The 21,006-nt window shown below is 36.5% G+C and overlaps 3 protein-coding genes across 4 annotated transcripts in view; 1 reads left to right on the top strand and 2 right to left on the bottom strand.

The window, feature by feature from the left end:
* LOC134875026 (fibrocystin-L-like) overlaps positions 1–8,854 on the bottom strand; it is a 51,863-nt gene extending 43,009 nt beyond the window's left edge. Inside the window, 20 exon segments of the mRNA XM_063899413.1 lie at positions 150–260; positions 1,126–1,280; positions 1,362–1,493; positions 2,262–2,397; positions 3,239–3,398; positions 3,536–3,627; positions 3,796–4,061; positions 4,633–4,725; positions 5,690–5,800; positions 5,881–5,951; positions 6,087–6,129; positions 6,256–6,329; positions 6,536–6,589; positions 7,048–7,141; positions 7,224–7,281; positions 7,361–7,469; positions 7,557–7,698; positions 8,160–8,237; positions 8,398–8,523; positions 8,801–8,854. Coding sequence (XP_063755483.1) covers positions 150–260; positions 1,126–1,280; positions 1,362–1,493; positions 2,262–2,397; positions 3,239–3,398; positions 3,536–3,627; positions 3,796–4,061; positions 4,633–4,725; positions 5,690–5,800; positions 5,881–5,951; positions 6,087–6,129; positions 6,256–6,329; positions 6,536–6,589; positions 7,048–7,141; positions 7,224–7,281; positions 7,361–7,469; positions 7,557–7,698; positions 8,160–8,237; positions 8,398–8,455 — 2,037 coding nt within the window. The 5' untranslated portion in view covers positions 8,456–8,523; positions 8,801–8,854.
* A 6,051-nt stretch (positions 8,855–14,905) lies between these two features.
* LOC134875139 (transcription and mRNA export factor ENY2-2-like) lies at positions 14,906–17,142 on the bottom strand. Its single transcript, XM_063899579.1, has 5 exons — positions 16,977–17,142; positions 16,799–16,869; positions 16,630–16,700; positions 16,482–16,556; positions 14,906–15,173 (listed from the first exon to the last, which is right to left on the bottom strand). Exons 2-5 carry the CDS (start codon positions 16,864–16,866, stop codon positions 15,097–15,099), a joined length of 291 nt encoding a protein of 96 aa, XP_063755649.1. The 5' UTR covers positions 16,867–16,869; positions 16,977–17,142; the 3' UTR covers positions 14,906–15,096.
* Positions 17,143–17,257: 115 nt separating this feature from the next.
* Positions 17,258–21,006, top strand: part of nudcd1 (NudC domain containing 1) — a 49,319-nt gene continuing 45,570 nt past the window's right edge. For both annotated transcript variants that reach the window (XM_063899577.1, XM_063899578.1), the window contains exons 1-2: positions 17,258–17,464; positions 18,653–18,807. In XM_063899577.1, coding sequence (XP_063755647.1) covers positions 17,284–17,464; positions 18,653–18,807 — 336 coding nt within the window. In that variant the 5' untranslated portion in view covers positions 17,258–17,283. The remainder of the gene's footprint in view (positions 17,465–18,652; positions 18,808–21,006) is intronic.

Below are 21,006 nucleotides of genomic sequence, written 5' to 3'. Positions count from 1 at the left end.
CTGTTAGTCAGTTTATGAAACTCATGCGTACAGGAAATGCTTATTTTGTAAGTATTTCAAAGTATGAACTCAACAGACAAGTGCCATACGTTTTTGGGCTCATAATTAACAGTCAGTACCAACTCAGTCCTTGTTTTGCCCTCACTGACCTGCGAGTTGTCATTTTCAAAGTCTTTGAAGTACTTCACATCGGTCCCTTCAGTGGTCAGGATTTCTTCGGGACACTCGCCCTTCATCATGTCCTCCAAAGCCGACTGCACCTGTTCACATCACACATCGGATGTTAGAAGTCATGTCGTTTTTATATGTTAAGCCCAATATTGTTGGAATAAATGTACTGTACTTCATTATCTTTTAAATAACTTTTACTTTACTTGAGTATTTCCATTTACTGTGTCATTTATACTTCTACTCAACTACATTTTGGAAGTCAATGTTGTACTTTTTACTCCACTACATTAATCTGACAGCTTTGACTTATAGTTACTTAATCAATTAAGGTAAATTGCCTTAACACAATATTAACAAAAAAATCAACTATGATATATAAATATAGGTTAAGATATCCAGCAACACTATATAAAGTCATTGAATTGGCTCAAACTTGACCTTTTGTACTGAACACAATAATCCATCAATAGTCATAATCCAGTAATTTAATATGCAATAATTTTGAAATTAGCTAAAACTCTCAATTGGTTCTTTAGGTATATTCTGATGCCAGTACTTTTGTACTTTTACTTCAGAGAGTCTTTGTTTTCAGGACTTTTACTAACAACAGAGTATTTTTGCAATTTAGTATTGGTCATTTTACTCAAGTAATAGGTCTGAGTACTTATACCGCTGCAATTTTAGGGGCTAAGTATTGCTTCTCATTCAAGTTTTTAACTCCAAACAGAACAGGCTGATACATCAACAAACAATTCAGTCAAAAATGATTGTAAAAATTAAATGTAATATTATAGTAAGTAATTAGGTTAAGATGTGTTTATGAAACTGTAAAGCCTGAATGCATTTATACATGAAATCTTTCAGATATTATCCTGATCACTCTTAATGATAAGGCTTGTAGAAGACTATATCCGAGCAAAAAAAGAGACAGAAAGACATTTTTGCACAACAGACCTCAGACACATTTGCATTGAAAGTGATGGGCTTTGTAGGGATTCCCCCCCAGAGCAGAGTGAAGGTCTCCATATTACTCTTCCCCTTGGTAACCTCAGCAACAGTGATGTTGGTGTCGGAGCCAAAGACCTCGTATTGAAGAGGTTTGAAATCCCCTGCAGGCAAAAAAGACCGATGATCACTTGGTTGACCACATAGTATTCCACTGACAAGCAAACTTTTCTGTCTCTTCATACCTCTGTCAGAGTTAAATGTGACTGTGAAGGTGTCGTCCTGTTTGGTGACCTGGACTGTGTCGGGTTTGATGGACCAAAGGTGGTTCAAGGAGGCTTGCACCTCAGCAGCTGTGGCGCTGACTGCAATTGGTCCTAAAAAATATAAAGACAAAGCTTTGGGACAAACATAATGGCTGACACATCCTAGACATATTATTAGAGTTAATCGATTAGTCCAGTTCATTGAAAAGCTGACAGAAAAAGCTTTTTTTTTTTGCCTCTACAATGTGAAGATGTCCTGCTTTTCTCAGTTTCACATCACATTAAAGATAATTTAGGACATCACCTGGTTTTTGTGAAACTGTGACAAAGAATATTTAGTATCTCTTGCTTTCAAAAAAATAATTATAATTTTTAAATAATCAATAGTTGCAGGCTTACAGATGATAGGTTACAGTATGTATCATTTGTATGCACTTCACACCCTTTTTTTTTTAAGATATTTTTTGGGGGGCTTTCTGCCTTTAATCAGATAGGACAGTACAGAGTGACAGGAAAGTGGGAGAGAGAGTCGGGGGTGGGATCCGGAAAGGGCCACGGGTCGGGAATCTAACTCGGGTCACCGGCGTACGGGCCATGGCCGGGGCCTCCTCACACTTAATATTGTACATTTACATTATACTGATTTAATATTCCATTTCATTGCCTTATTTGTACATTTGTATATTTCTCCTTTTTATTTTTTTGTTCTAAATATTTGTTATTTGCTTTGCTTCTTTTTGTGTTTGGCTGCTGCAAATAAATTATTTTCCCAGTTTGGGATAAATAAAGTATTTCTGATTTGTGATATTTACAGGTAGTCAGTGTGCAAGACACAAAGACAACTTGTATTTTAAAAGAATCAATTGCAAAATACAATACCTGTCTTTGCATCTCCGTATCCCAGGCTGAAGAAGGTGTTCCCACAAAGGTGGCTGGCACAGCTGCTGCTGACTGTTACCTCCTGGACCTCTTTGACTGTGGCGCCATTGCTGGGCCAGGATTCAAAGGACACCACCTGAGTAATAGACAGTGAGCGGAGGTGAGATACACAAACAAGACAGAGTAAGTCATTCCTTTCGAAGGGGAAGACAATGTATCATTTTGTTAATGTACATTCTCCAAAATGACTTTCACAAACCCCATGAGGAGAAATGTGCCAGCATTGTGACAGAAGGGAAATGCTAAGTTTTCAGCTTTGAAAGGGTCAATATTTTTCTTAAAATACAGTAAGGTCTTGCAGTATTTTGATGTTAAAAAAGTAAAAATGCAACACCACAGCTAGAAAGTCATAGAAAAAAAGCTATACCTTGATAAAACCGCTACACGTTAATTTGTCATTAGCTGCTTTTAACAGAAACGTTTTAAGCTGAATTTTACAAATGAACTTCATTTGAGTTGTAGCCTACAGTTGCTTGCCTTTGTGCAGTAGGTCTTTTGAATCACTGTTTAAAGTTATAGTTCAACATTTTGGAAAAATGGGAAATGTTACATAAAGGCTGGACCTAGGACACAATGTTTGCTAAGCATAAAGACTAAATACAGAAATTAGAATTTACTGGGAGCAATGACTTCCTTCGACATTTTCAACTAGCTTTCCGCCTTTTTCCAGTCTGCAAACTAAACGTCATATACAGTAGCTATATCATCTGTAGACAGGAAGAAACAGCTAGCTACTTCTGTTGGAAAAAAGAATCATCAAATTTAAGCATTAAAAAAAGAAGTGCTGCATTATTTAGAAGCAGTGACTTTCTTAGAAAGTGCCGGATAGTTTTTGAGTTTCCTGTTTTCCTGTGTATGCTAAGCTAAGCGAACAAGTTTGAGTTTTAGCTCACAGTTATAGATTAGCAACTTCATACCTGTTCCTCGTCGAACACGTCATATTTAGCCACAATATGCTGAGCTTCATTGACAGCATCGTCTGTCTGGTCTGCTGTAAAGGGACTCTCTTCTTTGAACAGGGCAATGTTGATAGACGCTGCACCGCCATATTCTTGATGCAGCATTTCCATGTAGTAGCTACAGAAAAAAAGCATTAAAATAATAAGGGAAATCTGCAATTTCTCTGTTACAACGTTGTCATATGAATGCGTGATTATTATTCCTCAAGAAATGAAAAGAGCCACTGACAGGTCATAGTCATATAGGTTACTTACTATTTTCCTTCTTCCAGAGCCAGTACTTTAGACTTTTGGGATGCCAATTTTGTAAAATCTGAGACATATCTCCCCTGATATGCAATTTTAACCTGAAGCACAGGTTTTGGAAAAAACAGGCAGGAAAAATTAAAGAGGTTTTTCTCACACATACATTTAAACATTTATCTTCCCTAAGCCTTTTATTACTTTAAATTGAAATAAAGCAAGTTTTCTTTGATTACTCAGATGATTCATGTTGAACTAAACCTCTTTTATACCTTGTGTTCTGGGAGGCTGGAGTTGCTGAGGTAAAGCTCACATCTGTCATCACAGTGGAGGTATATATTGTAGTTGGCGGTGGCTGGAGGGCTGAAGAACCCCCTGGTTCGTGTGCTGAAATAATCATTATCAAACTTAAAAGTGTGGGGCATGGAGTCGGTCCACTGTGCCCAGTATCCACTTGTGTTTTGATTGTAGGTCCAAATGTCAGTAAGGTATCTTGGTCTTGAACCATTCCAAAGTTCCATCTTTAAGCCTCTGCTACCTGGATTTGGATGGGAAAAAATGGCAACAAATAGTGGCGAACCAAAATTAGAGCATATCAATAGAAACATTGAATGGCAAATGTTTCTGTTTCCTGTTATTTTTATAGCAAAAAAAGATAAACACTTTGATCTAATCAAATCTGAGAATGTGCCCCCTTTTCTTTGGCACAGTGCATTGAACATTGGATTTTGGACAAAGTAAGACATCTGAAGATGTCACTTTGTGATCTCTGTGAGCATTTATCACTATATTCTGCATATAGATATTATAAGCAGTTAAGATGAATGTTAAAGTTTATCTGATTCTAAAAGGATGCATGTCAAAAATGTGTGCTCTTATCACAGGCAGAGAACAGATGATCTTTTGACGGTACACAGTACATCAAAGTCTGAAGTTTTGTTGAACTGTGACAAGTGTTGGCGTCAGATCATCATCTTTAGGACAATCATTTAGTTGACGAGCAGGACAGATGCTTTACATTTTCTTCCATTGTTTAACTGGTTTTAATGCTTTGTTCAGATAATGATAGGCCACAACAATCCAGATAAGAAGAGGACAAATGTTCTCACCTGGCCAGATCGTCATTTTGTTGTTCATCTCATGTTTGGCCGACTTGCATGTGATTTTGTCATCAGATACACTCTGGATTTCACAAGGCAGGCCTGAGGAAAAAATCCAACGTCAGTGATTCAAATCATGATTTTGTTCATTTATTTGTTTTTGTCAAAAAACAAAAAACAAAAATTCACATTTGGCCCTTATCCTCTTCCGTATATTTGCAACTTTAAGGAATGTAAGTAGAGGCACAATTAATTATTAGTACTTGATTTATCAGTAACATCTGAATCTTATTGTATATATCAGGGGGTGTCCAAACTATGGCCCGGGGGGCAAATGCGGACCTAATCCAATTTTAATTTGGATTGAAAATTGATTTTTTAATCCCCCCCAATCTAATGCTTCCGTTTTACGGAGTGAGCGGCCAACAACATAAATGAAACCCTATGGAGAGCTCTGATGTAGATGTTTTTTTTCTTAAAGCATATTTAGGTATCAACCACAATTTACTTTATTGATTTTGCAAACTTATAACTTAATTTATGATGCAATATACCTCACCTCTATTCGTGGCCCAGCCCTTCGTATGATTTTTTAAATATGGCCATCAGTGAAAAAAGTTTGGACCCCCCTGGTATGAAAGTCAGAAAATCTTACTAGGTTTCTATAGATATTACTTGAGTTGAATTTCTTTATCATCATGTTTCACACAGATGTGGAAGAATAGTTCTGTTTATTTCGATGTTGATTGTGTGAAAGAGCACTGAAAGATCCACTGTAACTCATGTTGGTATGTTAATTACACAACGTCTTGTAAAAGATCCAGCACCTTTGTCATGCTCTGTTAGGTCTCAAAGCAGCTTATAACAGATTCGTTCCTCTTCAACTCTATGGTTTTCTTTTGTTTGCTGAGCCTTAAAGTATTTTCACATTCTGTTTGTACTAGGATTATCACCATCGCACGACTTTGAGATTTCTTTGTTTTGGCAACACGCAGCTCTTTTAAGTTTTGAACACTTTGTACTGTGTGAAAACAAAGTCAGAAAAGTTGTCATGGTGTTGGATTACCTCCAATGAGAACGCGTGCCGGTGCATCGGTTTGGTCGAAGTAGCGTCCGTGGATGGTCAACAGTGTTCCACCCATGACACTGCCATTGGATGGGGAAACTCCTGTCACCTCTGAATTAAAAAAAATACAATATTTCACCATAATAAGAATAAATATTAGGAAGTATTTTATTATTTAAAAAAAACCATACCTGCATAGGTCTGAAACATGGACAGCTTGCCCAACGCGGAAACCCTGAACAAGTTCTTCCCTGGTAAACTCCTAGAGATTTTAAAAAAGTACAATTTTTGGCACAATCAATCCAAAACATCTCAAATCTATAACGTAAAAATGTAAAAAATATTGCAGAAATGTTTTTCTTAGCATGAGGTCATATATGCTTAAACAATGCTTTACCTTCCAAATTCATTGTCAAGAATGTAACTCAAGTTGTGATGCCCTGTTGGGAATGAAACATCATTATTTAAAGATAGTTTTTACTGTTTCAAAATGCAGCTTTTTTATAAAAAGAACTAAATTCAATAAGAGTGTCTGTAATAATGAACTGCCGCTGTGAATTTCTTACCAACATACGTCCCGGTCATTTTGCAGCTCATGCTTCCATACCAAGAAGTGTCAGAGTTCAATGTGATGCCATATCTTTAGTAAACACATGAAAAACATTTCATACTGTAATTACAATTTATAATTTTTATCCACCAACCATTATTGCAAAAACTATTTCTCTGCAGCTACAATTATGGTGAGAAATACCTTAGCTTTAACCAATGTGCCTATAAAAAAGTGCATTTTTGTTTATTCTTTTTACCTTCTAGATGCAATCTACAGCTAGACAAATAACTTACAGTTCATCTGAGTTTGGTTTAAGCAGCTCACATGGCATCCCTCCCATGTAGGCTCTGCAATAAACAAGATTAGATTCAGTGATTGAATACATGATGAGTTTAGTCTATACATTTCTTTAGATTAAAGATTCTTCTTGCCATTTCTAAGCACTTTCATTCTTTCAGAATATTTATTGAAGACATTTTGCCAATTTTTTAAAATTTAGCTTATGAATTAATGAAATCTTTTTTCTTTAGCATTCTTTAGCAGTTCAATCTGTCTTCTTTTATAGGATATTTACAGGATATCACATCTAATCTGTCAGAAGCTGCAGTGATTTGAAAAAAAGCTTGAATTGTAATGCTTGACTGAATGTGTTCCAGATGAACATTTTAAAATTATTTTATTAATTTCATCTTTGTTTGTTGTTTGAATTGTACTTTTGTAAAGCGACTTTGAGTACTCTGAAAAGTGCTATATAAATGTAATAATATAGTATAATTATTGTTATTATTATGAACTATATATGTACCTCAAAAACCGGACGTTGAGGCCATTGGTGCTCTTAGCAGTGTTGCTTCCATACACATCAGTGAAGGTGAGTCCGGTGATTGTCACCACGGAGCCTGCAGTGATTTTGAAGTGGGTTAAATATTAAGTTTCAAAACTGTTGATTTAAAGCGATGCCTTAGAAGTAAAGAATGGTACCTGGAGGACCACTGTCTGGAGTCATAGAGCCGATAGTAGGCGTGCGATACCACACAGTCTGAGAATGGGATGGAAAATAGTTAAAAACCCAAACTTGACAGGAGGATCAGATGAATGAAGGTGTTTTTTGTACTTACATAAAAGCTGCAGTGCCCTGATTTGTACACACCATTGCACAAACTGCTGTCAGGAATGGGAACACCGTCCACACTCACATGGATCACATAGTGACCAACAGGCATTGGTCTGTGGTGGAAAAAAATAGTCATTTTAGATAGATTATGTGATTTATAGAAAATGGTGTATTTTAAATGAAAAATATGTTGTGCCTACCTGGTGTAACAGGTGATCTGCTTGCCATGTGTGGAGTCTTTCTCCACATCACAGGGGACTGACAGGGTGTCCGACACCATGAACACAAGGTTACCAGTTGTGTATTCATTTGGATTTAGCTTGGGTCTCTCCAGGGCAAAACCTGTACAACAATTAACATATTATTTTTAATATATTAACAAGCAGACAGGGTGAGTCTAACTGAAAAAAAACCCACCTAAGTCCCACAAGTGTTTATTAGAATCTCACTTTTGGCAGAGTGTAGAAACAAAAATGACACAATATACTGTATAATGGCTTATGCTGTCAACAAACAGCCAACAGCCCAAACTAATTGTGAAACTAATACGTTCAAAAGTAATTAAAAAGGATATAAATTGTTATCATATTTAAAGGGTGGTACAAATAATATAATAAAATGTGATATACATAAATAAATAGAAGCGACTACAAACTTCTTTAGCATATTTTATTTCATTTCCTCTAATGAACATTGGCATTATTAGGGTAAACAAGATTATTTCCCGAATTGTTAACTAACTATTTGATTGATGTATGTCTTAAAGCTCAAACAGTATTAAGGCAAGTGATTTAATCTCTTACCTGTTCCTGAAAGCATCACTCGTGTTGCTCCATTTTTGCTGCCTCTGTGCGGACTTATGTAGTTAACGCGTTGAGCCCCTGAAATACACATAAATCATTTCTTTTTTAATACCAAAATAGGCAAATAAAGACATTTTCCTCCATGGGCTGTGAGGAAGCAGAAGCTTGTTTGTAATTTAGCACACGATCCGCATTTAATCACTTTTATTATCTTGTTAGTTTGTTATTGGTTACTTACTGCAGCAGCACCACCACACTGCGAGGAGGAGAGCTGCCGCCTTCATCCGAGACTCCATCCTGGAGATTTTGCCAGAATTACCTGCTGCTTCACCTGCAGCCTGCTGTGATGGAAGCGTTTGGGAAACTGAAAAAAAAGTTCTATATCACTGAAATGACTGTTAGAAACAAAGAACACAAAAGACAGAGAACACATCTAATTCTAAAACTGAATAAAAACATTATTTAGGAATTGTGTACCCTGAATAATAAAAAAACAAACAAGTGAAGTTACATGCAAATATATAATCATAATACCATTATGGCCAAATGGTAATTTAATAAACATTTCTAACATTCAAAATAAATGTTAAATGTTGATATTTTAAAAAATAAAATATGATTTAAAAATGATTAAAGCTCACCTGTTGATAAGGAGGTTGACCAGTGTGTTGACTGTATCAGCTGTTGACAGAAAGAGAGATACTGCCTCGGAGAGCACAGTGCACTGACTCTTTATAAGGCTGCTTGTTCCGCCCCTCACCTGCAACTGGGAGGAGACTCAACCCACTCTGGTTTTCACAGTATCTTAACAATGTAAATCTGATGTTGGAATACAAAGAAAACAAAAAAAATCTGTAATGAGTAACTGATGCATGGACGGGAATCAATTCAGGCTTTTGTGAAGAGGAAGTAGGGAAACTATAAAAAGTCAGGGTCAGTGACACATGTTGGTAGGGTAAAGAGAGAGAAAATACATATACAGTGGGGCAAAAAAGTATTTAGTCAGCCACCAATTGTGCAAATTCTCCCATTTAAAAAGATGAGAGAGGCCTGTAATTTTTATCATAGGTATACCTCAACTATGAGAGACAGTATGAGAAAAAAAAATCCAGGAAATCACATTGTAGGATTTTTAAAGAATTAATTGGTAAATTCCTCGGTAAGTATTTGGTCACCTACAAACAAGCAAGATTTCTGGCTCTCACAGACCTGTAACTTCTTCTTTAAGAGGCTCCTCTGTCCTCCACTCGTTACCTGTATTAATGGCACCTTTTTGAACTCGTTATCAGTATAAAAGACACCTGTCCACAACCTCAAACAGTCATACTCCAAACTCCACTATGGCCAAGACCAAAGAGCTGTCAAAGGAGACCAGAGACAAAATTGTAGACCTGCACCAGGCTGGGAAAACTGAATCTGCAATAGGTAAGCAGCTTGGTGTGAAGAAATCAACTGTGGGAGCAATTATTAGAAAATGGAAGACATACAAGACCACTGCTAATCTCCCTCCATCTGGGGCTCCACGCAAGATCTCACCCCGTGGGGTCAAAATGATCACAAGAACGGTGAGCAAAAATCCCAGAACCACATGGGGGGACCTAGTGAATGACCTGCAGAGAGCTGGGACCAAAGTAACAGAGGCTACCATCAGTAACACACTACGCCGCCAGGGACTTAAATCCTGCAGTTCCAGACGTGTCCCCCTGCTTAAGCCAGTACATGTCCAGGCCCGTCTGAAGTTTGCTAGAGGGCATTTGGATGATCCAGAAGAGGATTGGGAGAATGTCATATGGTCAGATGAAACCAAAATAGAACTTTTTGGTAAAAACTCAACTCGTCGTGTTTGGAGGAGAAAGAATGCAGAGTTGCATCCAAAGAACACCATACCTACTGTGAAGCATGGGGGTGGAAACATCATGCTTTGGGGCTGTTTTTCTGCAAAGGGACCAGGACGACTGATCCGTGTAAAGGAAAGAATGAATGGGGCCATGTATCGTGAGATTTTGAGTGAAAACCTCCTTCCATCAGCAAGGGCACTGAAGATGAAGCGTGGCTGGGTCTTTCAGCATGACAATGATCCCAAACACACCGCCAGGGCAACGAAGGAGTGGCTTCGTAAGAAGCATTTCAAGGTCCTGGAGTGGCCTAGCCAGTCTCCAGATCTCAACCCCATAGAAAATCTTTGGAGGCAGTTGAAAGTCCGTGTTGCCCAGCGACAGCCCCAAATATCACTGCTTTAGAGGAGATCTGCATGGAGGAATGGGCCAAAATACCAGCAACAGTGTGTGAAAACCTTGTGAAGACTTACAGAAAACGTTTGACCTCTGTCATTGCCAACAAAGGGTATATAACAAAGTATTGAGATGAACTTTTGTTATTGACCAAATACTTATTTTCCACAATAATTTGAAATGAATTCATTAAAAATCCTACAATGTGATTTCCTGGATTTATTTTCTCATTTTGTCTCTCATAGTTGAGGTATACCTATGATAAAAATTACAGGCCTCTCTCATCTTTTTAAATGGGAGAACTTGCACAATTGGTGGCTGACTAAATACTTTTTTGCCCCACTGTATAATAAATAAATTCATTTCCCCTCTGTTGGACCATTCAAGGTATTCTGATTCTGATTCAGTGTAGAAACCAGTTTAAATTCAGGCTAATAATGACTCAATGAAGTTGGGTAACGTATTACATCACTACCAGAGAGCACATGACTCTGGCCGGCCCTACTTTATGAAATGCATCATTTCAAACTAAGGATAAAAAACGAAATAAAAAAAACAACTAAACATATTGTCAGTGTTTTTTCTTCATTTAATTACTTTGTATTTAACTGTTTACTACAATATAGGATATTGTCAACCCACTTTATGTACATATACAAAGTTCCTGCAAGATATTATATTAGGAATGTTTGAAATGTGTGGAAAAACTGCGTTAAATAACAAAGAAATGTAATCATCTTCAACACTGACACTCTGAGTGTACTGGATGCAGGTTTAAATACCTGAGGTACGACACTCTGCAGCTCAGGAATCTTGACAGCCTTGTAATTACAACTACAATTTTGCAACAACCACACAGAAAACCAAAGATAGTAAATGGCTCATACAACAAAAGCTATTAATACATAATCAGCTAATCATGTCATTCTGAACCAACAGAAATGTGACTTTTTCCAGTACTATTAATCATCACAGTCACTGTTCGTCATTGTCTTGTCTGCTATTTTCAGTCATGGCCTCATCTCTTTCAACACTCATATAAAGCACAAGAAAGCGTTACAAAGTTTCCTGTAATATCAAACCCTTTCTCTGTAGCAGAATAAAAACAAGGAGAATGAAGACCTGTTATTTTACTCAAATAAAAAAATATGATTTATTTACTTATTGTTATTTGTGATAACAGCTGTGAAAGAGGTACAGGTTCTGAATGGCTTCACATCCGTTCAAAACAATTTCCACTTGAGATTTATTTTGTTTTTAAACAAAGTTGGGTAATAAAATAAACTAAGACCTCAAAATCATACACTATTAGTAACTCCTCTCACCACATATAAAAGTCTTCTATTGAAAGAGACCTGTACCTTCGAGCAGATAGTCCATCAAAGACGATAGAAAAGACTTTTGTTGACAAAAATCTGTGTAAGTAACTAAGTACATTTGCTCAAGTACTGTACTGAACTACACATTTGAGGTACTTGTACTTTACCCATGTATTTGACTTTTTTTTAACTACTTTATACGTATACTCTACTACATTTTTTAAGCCAATTTTGTACTTTGTACTACATTTACTTGACAGATTTAATTACTAGTTTCTAAATTCAGAATTTGACACACAATACTTAGGACTTTTGAAATATAATTATTTGGTATAGATTAAACCATCCAACATTATATTTAAGCAACTAAAACCATGATTGGGTTAAGAGAAAAATGTATTGGCAGCAATTTGGCTAAAAAGAAGAACATTTAAGTACATTTTCCTAAGCATCCTTAAATACTTTTACTTAAGCATCATTATTTATGTAATACTTTTACTTAAAATGTAGTATTTTTATAGTGTGGTATTAGTACTTTTACAAGTAAAGAATCTGAATAATCTTTCCATCTCTGCGGAAAGGTTATGTATTTACAAAGTATAAAACGGGAGGGGGTGTGTATGTTCAGCTTACATCACCAGGCATTTAGGGTAGGAGAAGCAGCTTCCACAAAAAAATGTGTATTTTTATGCAACGTCCGTGAGAACAGTGGCAGAGTCCACAAGCCTTTCCGTTACCAGGACAAAGGAAGTTCTGTCATTCTTTCTTTAACTGTCATTTTATTGTCAGCTCGAACCATCAGTCATGTTGTTAAGAAAAGAAGAGGAAGGTGATGAGAGACAGATCCAAGGCTCCCCGTCTTCTAAGTTATTAATTGATGGCGTCATTCAAGAGACAAATGTCATTCATGTTGTACAAAACAAACACACCAAAATATAATGTGTTAAATTGTAAGAGAGGCGCAAACGGTAAATAATATTTTCCCCAAATTAACGTTTTTTTCAACTCACTTTTAAAAATTGTTGGATTTTATAAATGTGAGAAAATAATCCCACTTTTATAAAAAGCCAACCTCGACATTTTAGGTTTCTTTTTTTTTTTGAAATAGTACTTCCAGTAATCAGTGATCAAAGAAGAATTCAGGTCCTTCTCTTAAGTAAATTGAATTTATGTATGTATGGATGTTCGTATATATTTCTTGTTTAATATATGGAACTAAATTGTCAGGTTTGCTTTTTTTAAATTTAGATGTATTTCACACCTGGTGCAATGACAGAGAAGGAATTCTATTGTATATAAGTAAGTACTTATTTATGTCAAAATACTCCATTACAAGTAAAAGTCCTACGTACAAAATCTCACATTGGTAAACGTACAGACGATTATCAGCAAAATGTACTTAAAGTATCAAAAGGAAAAGCAGAATATATATGGCCTTGTCATGTGATATATTATTATATGACATTAGGAGATTGAAACAATGTTAATGTTAACAAACAAAGTTTTGATACAAAAATGATTGATTTTTCTGGAGCAAGAGCTTTTTTCTTCACAGAAAATGTTGTACTTTCAATCTTAAAATCATTCACTGAGTTTTCTTAGGTGAAAACTTCCTGGCTCATTTATTGTAAACATATTGTATCTTAATATATTAGTTAAAATAATTTAAAAAACATTTGTATTGGTTATTTATTATTTAAGTCACTTATTTATTATTTAAATCACTTTCCAAAAAGCTATTTATGTTACAAAAAAACAGCCTTAATACAATGACTACATAATACAGTAAAAGTAAGAATAGCAAACACTATCTTTTTTATAAACATACATAAATAATAATTAATTATTTTATTTTTTTAAAGAATTTTTGGGAAACCAGTGCCTTTAATACAGTAACAGTGCAGTTCAGAAACGGGGAGACAGAGGGGAAGTTGCGTGGCAAAGGGACTCATACACACACATCCAATTGTTTTTCAAATAATCATTCGTGTTTTTTGTTGTTGTCATAACTACTTACCAAAACATCTGAAAGAGTCCCACAGCCAGGTGGGAGAGAGACAAAGACATTTCTCTCATACCGTCTGCAGTCTTAATTTAAAACTCAAATCCATGATGCTGTCTCTCGAAACACAGTAGGAATACAAGTTTTCATGCTTTAGTTTCAAAAGCCATCAACAGCTAACGCAAGAAACCTAGGTGTAGTCATGGACTCTGACCTGAATTTCAACAGTCACATTAAAACAATCACTAAGTCCGCCTACTATCACCTGAAGAACGTATCTAGGATTAAAGGACTAATGTCACAGCAGGATCTAGAAAAACTTGTCCATGCTTTTATCTTCAGTAGACTGGACTACTGTAACGGTGTCTTTGTAGGTCTCACTAAGACATCCATTAGAAAGCTGCAGCTGATTCAGAACGCTGCTGCTGGGTCCTCACTAACACTAAGAGAGTGGATCACATCACTCCAGTTCTGAGGTCTTTACACTAAGAGAGTGGATCACATCACTCCAGTTCTGAGGTCTTTACACTAAGAGAGTGGATCACATCAGTCCAGTCCTGAGGTCTTTACACTAAGAGAGTGGATCACATCACTCCAGTTCTGAAGTCTTTACACTGGCTTCCTGTCTGTCAGAGAATTGATTTCAAAGTTCTGCTGCTGGTTTATAAAGCATTGAATGGGTTAGGCCCAAAATGCATTTCTGATCTCCTGCTACATTATGAACCATCCAGAACTCTCAGATCTTTTGGAACAGGTCAACTTTCTGTCCCCAGACTTAGAACTAAACAAGGAGGAGCAGCGTTCAGTTATTATGCTCCAAATATCTGGAACAAACTCCCAGAACCCTGCAGGCCCGCTGCAACTCTTACTACTTTTAAATCCAGGCTGAAAACATTTCTTTTTGCCGCTGCTTTTAATTGAACTGTTCTGATCAAACATTGCACTGTGACTTTTATTCATGTATTTGATACGTGTTGTGTTTATTTCAGTATCTTTGCTCTTAAATGACTGTTTTTAAATGCCCTCTATAATGTGTTTATGCTGCACTCATTTTTAATGGTTTTAATGTCTTTCATGTTTGTAAAGCTCTTTGAATTGCCTTGTGTTGAAAGGTGCTATATAAATAAACTTGCCTTGCCTAATTACATGTCAAACAGGTTTTTAGTTGTTAGAAAGAAAATGTCCGGACCCCAATGACCAAAATAGGCATGACTTTATTCTTTTTCCAAAACTGCTGCATAACAAATTAAAATCAATATGAAAACACACAATATAAAACAAAAATAACACTTCAGCATTGCTCACAACGAGAACAAACATCAGTTTGGATTTTAATTGTGGATCTACAGAGAGTAAAAAAAGGTCTAGATGGGGAATCGTCTCATTCACAAGGTGGCGTGTTGAGCTAGAAAAGCTCGGATTCTCTGCAGGAGCTCTTTCTTCACACTGTCTGGTACAAGAGCTGCATAGGAAAAACATTTGTTGGGATATGTCAGAGAAATGCATTAATATCATTCAAAACACTGTTTGTATTGTATTAGACTACATTGTGTTGATGTAGTTAAACCAGACAACACCTGTCACTGTAATGCAGCACAAAACCACAGCACCACGCATGACATGCTCTAAATGTAACATTGTCTCAACATAACTGCACCATTTGACATATCAGAGTATCTGTTGTAAAAACACGGCTCAAAAATATGTTCTTTACTGTGCAGCTTTTGTGTTGTGAAGCTGTGATTGAAAGACATTGGCATGCAGCGTAAGATAGACATTTTATTTCAGGCTCTTTTGTGAAATCAAATTTTTTCAAGCTTCTTTTTGACATTTGTTGAATTGTGCTTCACTATCTTACTGATGACAAAATATTTTATTGTATTTAAAGAAAGGGATTTTTTTAACAATTCAATAAAAAAAAACTGTGGTTGAATAAAACTGTCTGTACTTTAACCTTTTAAAAACTTCTGTTTACCCCATATTTGTAACTATTCAGTAGCTTTCAGTAAAGAAAAGTCTGTCTCACATTATCACACACATATTCTGCATCAAATCATTCTTCATGTAATCTTTTTTCCACAAGACGGCTGAACACATGAGCTCTGTGAAGTGCCTTCATAATCCTTAAAGCATTCATGTGTACACACACATGTATTTATTACCACAATAAGCAACATTTCACTTCACTGAATAGTATAGCAACGTATTTTAAAAAAAAACAGTTTTAAGCTTATTTTATTGTATTCTCCTTGTATATAGTTGACCTCTCCTGCATTGACTTTGGTCATTTGCAAAATTTTATTTTGATTATTTTTCTTCTTGCATAATCTTTTATTGTTATTTGTCTTGACTATTTTAATCTATATGCTGTTTAGAATGGGTGAAATGTTCCCTTCTCATGGCTGCACCATTCTGTCAAATGGAAATATTTCATGTTTCTCATGGTGACACTTGCATTTAGAAACTTTGTTTTCTTGAGTGGATTATGTTCTAATATTCTTTAATCTGGTTATTTGCTTAACCTACTTGCTTTAGTATAACTTTATATGTGTGAAGTAAAATGTCTTTCTCTGTTCTAGTTGTCTGTTTATAATTTGAATCGGTTCAGCTTGCAGTTTGTTTTTATATCTTAAGCTGTATGTTCGTTAATTGTATGACTGTACTGTATTTGTATGTCCAGGAGCCCGGGAACACATCACATCCTGAGTATGTGTTTTATATGTGTGCATCTTCCACTCCCTGCTGTTGTGTTTGCACATTAGAATCTTACCTCTCCCTTTTGGTGTGACTTCTGTGACCAGATCCTCCACTGTGACATGCTCCAGACCCTTTTCTTTGATCACATCTGCACAAAGTAATTAATCAGCAATCCAGTTTCATTAAAAGCACCGTTACACAAACAAACATAAATCCAATACCTTTGCAGTGTGCCTTCAGCTGATCCTTCCATCCACACTCAACCAGCTTAGCTCTGAGCAATTCCTTCAACCTGCGGCCAACATATTCATTTAGTATACACTATTGAAACACCCAAATGGTCTCTTAAAGTATTCTTTCGACACCAGTGAAGATAAAAGCTGTGCTCACCGCTCCCGTTCGCCCATTTCTATCAGCTTCTGGTTTATTGCAGCCCTCATCTGGGAGTCTTTGCTCATGGTCTGTCAAAGCCACACACACAGTTAGAATCTCCGTTTAAATGCAACTATTTCATGGGAATGTAGCGACGAAAAAATGATTTATGTGCCAGCTATCAGCTCGACGTTACCTTTTGTCGAGATGTATCAGCTGGGGAACACACAGTCCCCTCACAAAACCGTACCGACTAAAAAGCTTCAGAAGTGTAAAGGTTCCGCTTTGGCAGCCGTTAATTCGTTCTAGCAAAATAAGGTCACTGCTAAAAAACAATGCGTGGAGTAAAAGCTCAATTCATAAACAAATAAAAAAGCAGGAAGACTATAATGATCAAATCACTTATTAAAAAGCGTTCAAATAAATACAAGAACTCAACCTCCCGTGAGCGCCAGGGCATATTGTGTCCGCTGCGAAATGGATCCGGGTCCGCCAAACAGGAAATGTTTTGGAACAGCATTTTCTTGCTTCATATCAACTTCTGCACAAACCTGTCATTTTTAATAAACATGGCTGCGTCAAATTCTTCCTTGAAGGTGAACAGGGAGCTGTTGGACCCCAACTTTGAGAGCTACAGGTTATCTCTGGACGCCATACCGACGTACAACGTTGAGCTGGATGCTGGTGAGAGAAACTAACTTAACAGACAGTTAGCAAGTGTGCTAGCCTAGCACTGAGGATGCCACACTGATGTGTTAGCTAACGACCTAAGTTACATGAATTAACAGGTTGTTAATCATTTTGGAAAATACGTTTTTAATATTTATTAATAATATTGAAAGCTGCTCTAGCTCTTTTGGCTCCAATTATACTTTATGCTATTGGGTTCAGTCTCCCTAAGAAAATGTCTAGAAGTATGACATAATCTTTCAAATAAGTATACATATTCTATTCATAGTTTTCATTAACTACAACTATTTTTTACGAGAACAAAATGTACATAGCTCACAAACACAAGTTCATGTTTTATTCTTAAACTCTATACATCCTTTATTTTAAGGAACACTTTAACCCCCCAAAATAATCATTTGTATATCAAATACTCACCCCATGCTACCTTGAATTCTTGAAGAAAGCTTTGTTTTTCTGTCATGCCTCCACTGAAAACAAAGAATGAATAAAAACAAGAAAAAATGATTGATGTTTTGAAGTAAATGGGTGTGTTTAACAACAGCAGCACTGTATAAAAACATTGAGGTTCAAACACACAACTCGCACCACACATTCAGTTTAAGCCAAGTTTTACTCATCCAGTTGTACTGCCCTTCCTGCATTGACACTAAAACTTAACTAGTTAAAATACTAAAAGTGAAAAGTTATAATGAAATAATCATATTCATAAATGTAATCAGATAATAAAGTAATAGTAAAGAGTGTTGTGCGGGTATGTTCTCCCATCAACTTCAGGCACAACTAAAAAAAGCAGATCAATTTCACATGGCTCTGCAGTTTCAAAGGGCACTAGGTCATTGAATGTAATTTGCTTTCCAAATCCAGAAGACTTTTTTTACTTGAGGCCTGCATCAGGAGAATACATATAGGCCTTATACCCAGAATAAGTTTGTAAACAAAATATACAATAGAAGTTGACAAGGACTCAATAACAGCCAGTTAACCACAGTGATACACCCTTTGTAAAGCCTACAGTGATAAGTATGGGAACCAGAGTTGTTGTTAGTCGTAAAGCATTCATTTAAAAGGATGAAGTGTATATTTATAGTAGTTTCTTATGCACAACACTTTATTAATAATAAATAAAATATGTTCCTATGATGCCTCATTCTAACCTTCTGCTTTGTATCGGTTCTGCAGCTGTGGAGGAGGTGAAGTTGAAGGATACTCAGTACACCCTGGAACATATGCGTGCTTTTGGCATGTACAATTACCTCCACTTAGACCCTTGGTATGAAGACAGTGTTCTGTTTGTGGACTGCAAAGGAAGAGTTCTCAGTCTCAGCGTCACTCTGGTAAGCTTAAATCCTCCTTATTTTTTTCTTGGAACACCTTGTTCCTAGTCTGATGAATTACCAATATGGTGCTGCCAACCAATTCATTTGTATTTATTGTTGATGTCAATTCAAATGGTTGCGATACTAACGTGATGTAATATGTGGAACTGTAAGTACTCTTTAATGCATCTGACACACCAGCAGGTGGTGACCAAATGCTTGTGTAGTAGCGGCATCAGTCCACCATGCATTTCCATCCCATTTCCATCTTTTCCAAACATTTTACAAGCTGCTCTTTTAATGTGGCTCCTTATCATTCCCCCTAACTTACTTCAGAGGCAATGAGAGAGGGAGTGAGCGTATTAGTGTGAAGTTTTAAGAGGGTAACGTTTTGGATGAGATCTGGTTAATGACAGGAGTGATTATATAATTGACCCAAGTTACTGATCCAGGTTTGTTACGGAAGATGAGGGGCAAATGACCTTCTCCACAGAGTCTTCTTTTATGTGTAAGACATCATTGACCATGATTAGAGATAATTGGTGCTACATCAGTGTTTTTTAAAATCAGAACTGGCCTGAAAGATGATCATCAGGCTATAATCATGTGAGACTGTATTTCTGGCTTTCAGTGGCATCATTACATGACTCTTTATGAAAATGTGTTGCTCAGACCCTAATTACAATCATCACATTATAATTACGGTCCCTGACGAGGTTTTGCGAGTACATGAGCACAGCATAGGCAGTTCACACAGGTCAATAACGGATGCTGGAGAAAAAAAATATCTCAAAGGTGCCTCGCACATTAGGTAGTGATATAATACACAGTGTCACGCTCCATGGAAACAACAGGGCAGCTGCTGTGAGGTCCTTTTAAAAATCTGTTAATTCATGCGATGAGTAATTGAGCTCATGTGGTGGCATTGCCGTGTATTACTAATAAGGCTCTGAGAGACAATATGAAGCCAAGTCACATGGGCAGCAACATGACAGGTGGTATCTACGTCCCTCCTGGATAAGTTGTTTTTCAGCTCTCATGTTAAAGGAATCTTCTAGTGGCCTTTTAATGAGAATATTATTATGGAAATGATGTTTTGCTGTGTATTTATATCGGAGAGTTTTCCTGCGGGATTAGAGTGCCCTATTCAATATGAAAGCGATGACCTTTCTGCTCTTCAGGACTTCAAAGCCTTTTCTTATCAAGTGTTTGAGTCTTTGTGAATCAAGACCACAGTGCTTATGGATGGCAGTTTAAAAACTACAAATATATCAACCGTTTTACATGATTAAAAAATATATCCCTCTGTTTGAGTGAGATTTGCTTTGTGGCATTCCCGTGCTTTTCTCCACAAAAATTGCTACACAAATTAGGGTTGATGGACTCAAGCACTTTAAATAAGTCATTTTCAAGCAAAAAAGCCAAATCCAACCCTGATTACAGCTTTTCAAATCCGAAATGTGCTACTTTTTTCTTCGTCCTTGACATTAACTTATCTTATTATTCATACCTTTGGGTTAAGGACTGTTGATCGGACCTAAAAACAATTTAAATATGTTACCTTAGGCTCGGACAAATTGTAATATGAATTCTTGGCTTTCTTTTTCAAAATGTTATATATTAAAGTTATTTTCTTATGCGATTAAACACACAAAAAAAGGATCACTTATTCCAAAGTGTTTGCAACCCTAAATCTGAACGATAACAACAACCTTTATTTCTCTTCATTGTGCAATACACACACATGTAAATGAGCTATACACATTAGGTCTGAATAAATATACATGTACTGCAGGGGTGCCCAACGTTTTTTGAACCAAGATCTACTTTTAAAGTTGAAAGTGTGTCGAGATCTACCAAGCCATATCGAAAGCCATAGCGTAGCCACAATTAATTGTGCACCTATATAATAACACCATTTTCTGACACAAAGATCAAGTTTTATTAATAATAATACATTTATTGAAGTAAATGTACGTTGTGCAAAGAATAAGCAAAGTAGGCCTAGGACTGGCCCGTAACAACACAACAACATACAACCCAATTAATACAATGCCTAATTTAAGTTGGAAAAGTGGTTCTCTACCTTAGTGGGACTTCTGGCACTGAGAGGAGGAAGCTAGTCTCTCATAGTCCGGACAGTAGGAGCTGAGGGCCAGCTGTAAGCAGCCCGCAAGGTGTTCATCAGTCCTGGTGGATCTGTATTTTGACTTAATG

This window comes from Eleginops maclovinus, chromosome 13, assembly GCF_036324505.1.
Source record: "Eleginops maclovinus isolate JMC-PN-2008 ecotype Puerto Natales chromosome 13, JC_Emac_rtc_rv5, whole genome shotgun sequence".
Taxonomy (NCBI): domain Eukaryota; kingdom Metazoa; phylum Chordata; class Actinopteri; order Perciformes; family Eleginopidae; genus Eleginops; species Eleginops maclovinus.
The sequence above is the reverse complement of the archived record's forward strand: the minus strand, read 5'-3'. Positions and strand labels throughout refer to the sequence as shown.

What these genes read in the sequence shown, in the direction of transcription:
- LOC134875139 (XM_063899579.1), bottom strand. Translation starts at nt 16,866, where the DNA reads ATGAGCAAAGACTCCCAGATGAGGGCTGCAATAAACCAGAAGCTGATA. An exon ending in GAAATGGGCGAACGGGAGCG is followed by an intron (nt 16,701 to 16,798) that starts GTGAGCACAGCT and finishes TGTTGGCCGCAG; the next exon opens with GTTGAAGGAATTGCTCAGAG. An exon ending in GCTGAAGGCACACTGCAAAG is followed by an intron (nt 16,557 to 16,629) that starts GTATTGGATTTA and finishes TACTTTGTGCAG; the next exon opens with ATGTGATCAAAGAAAAGGGT.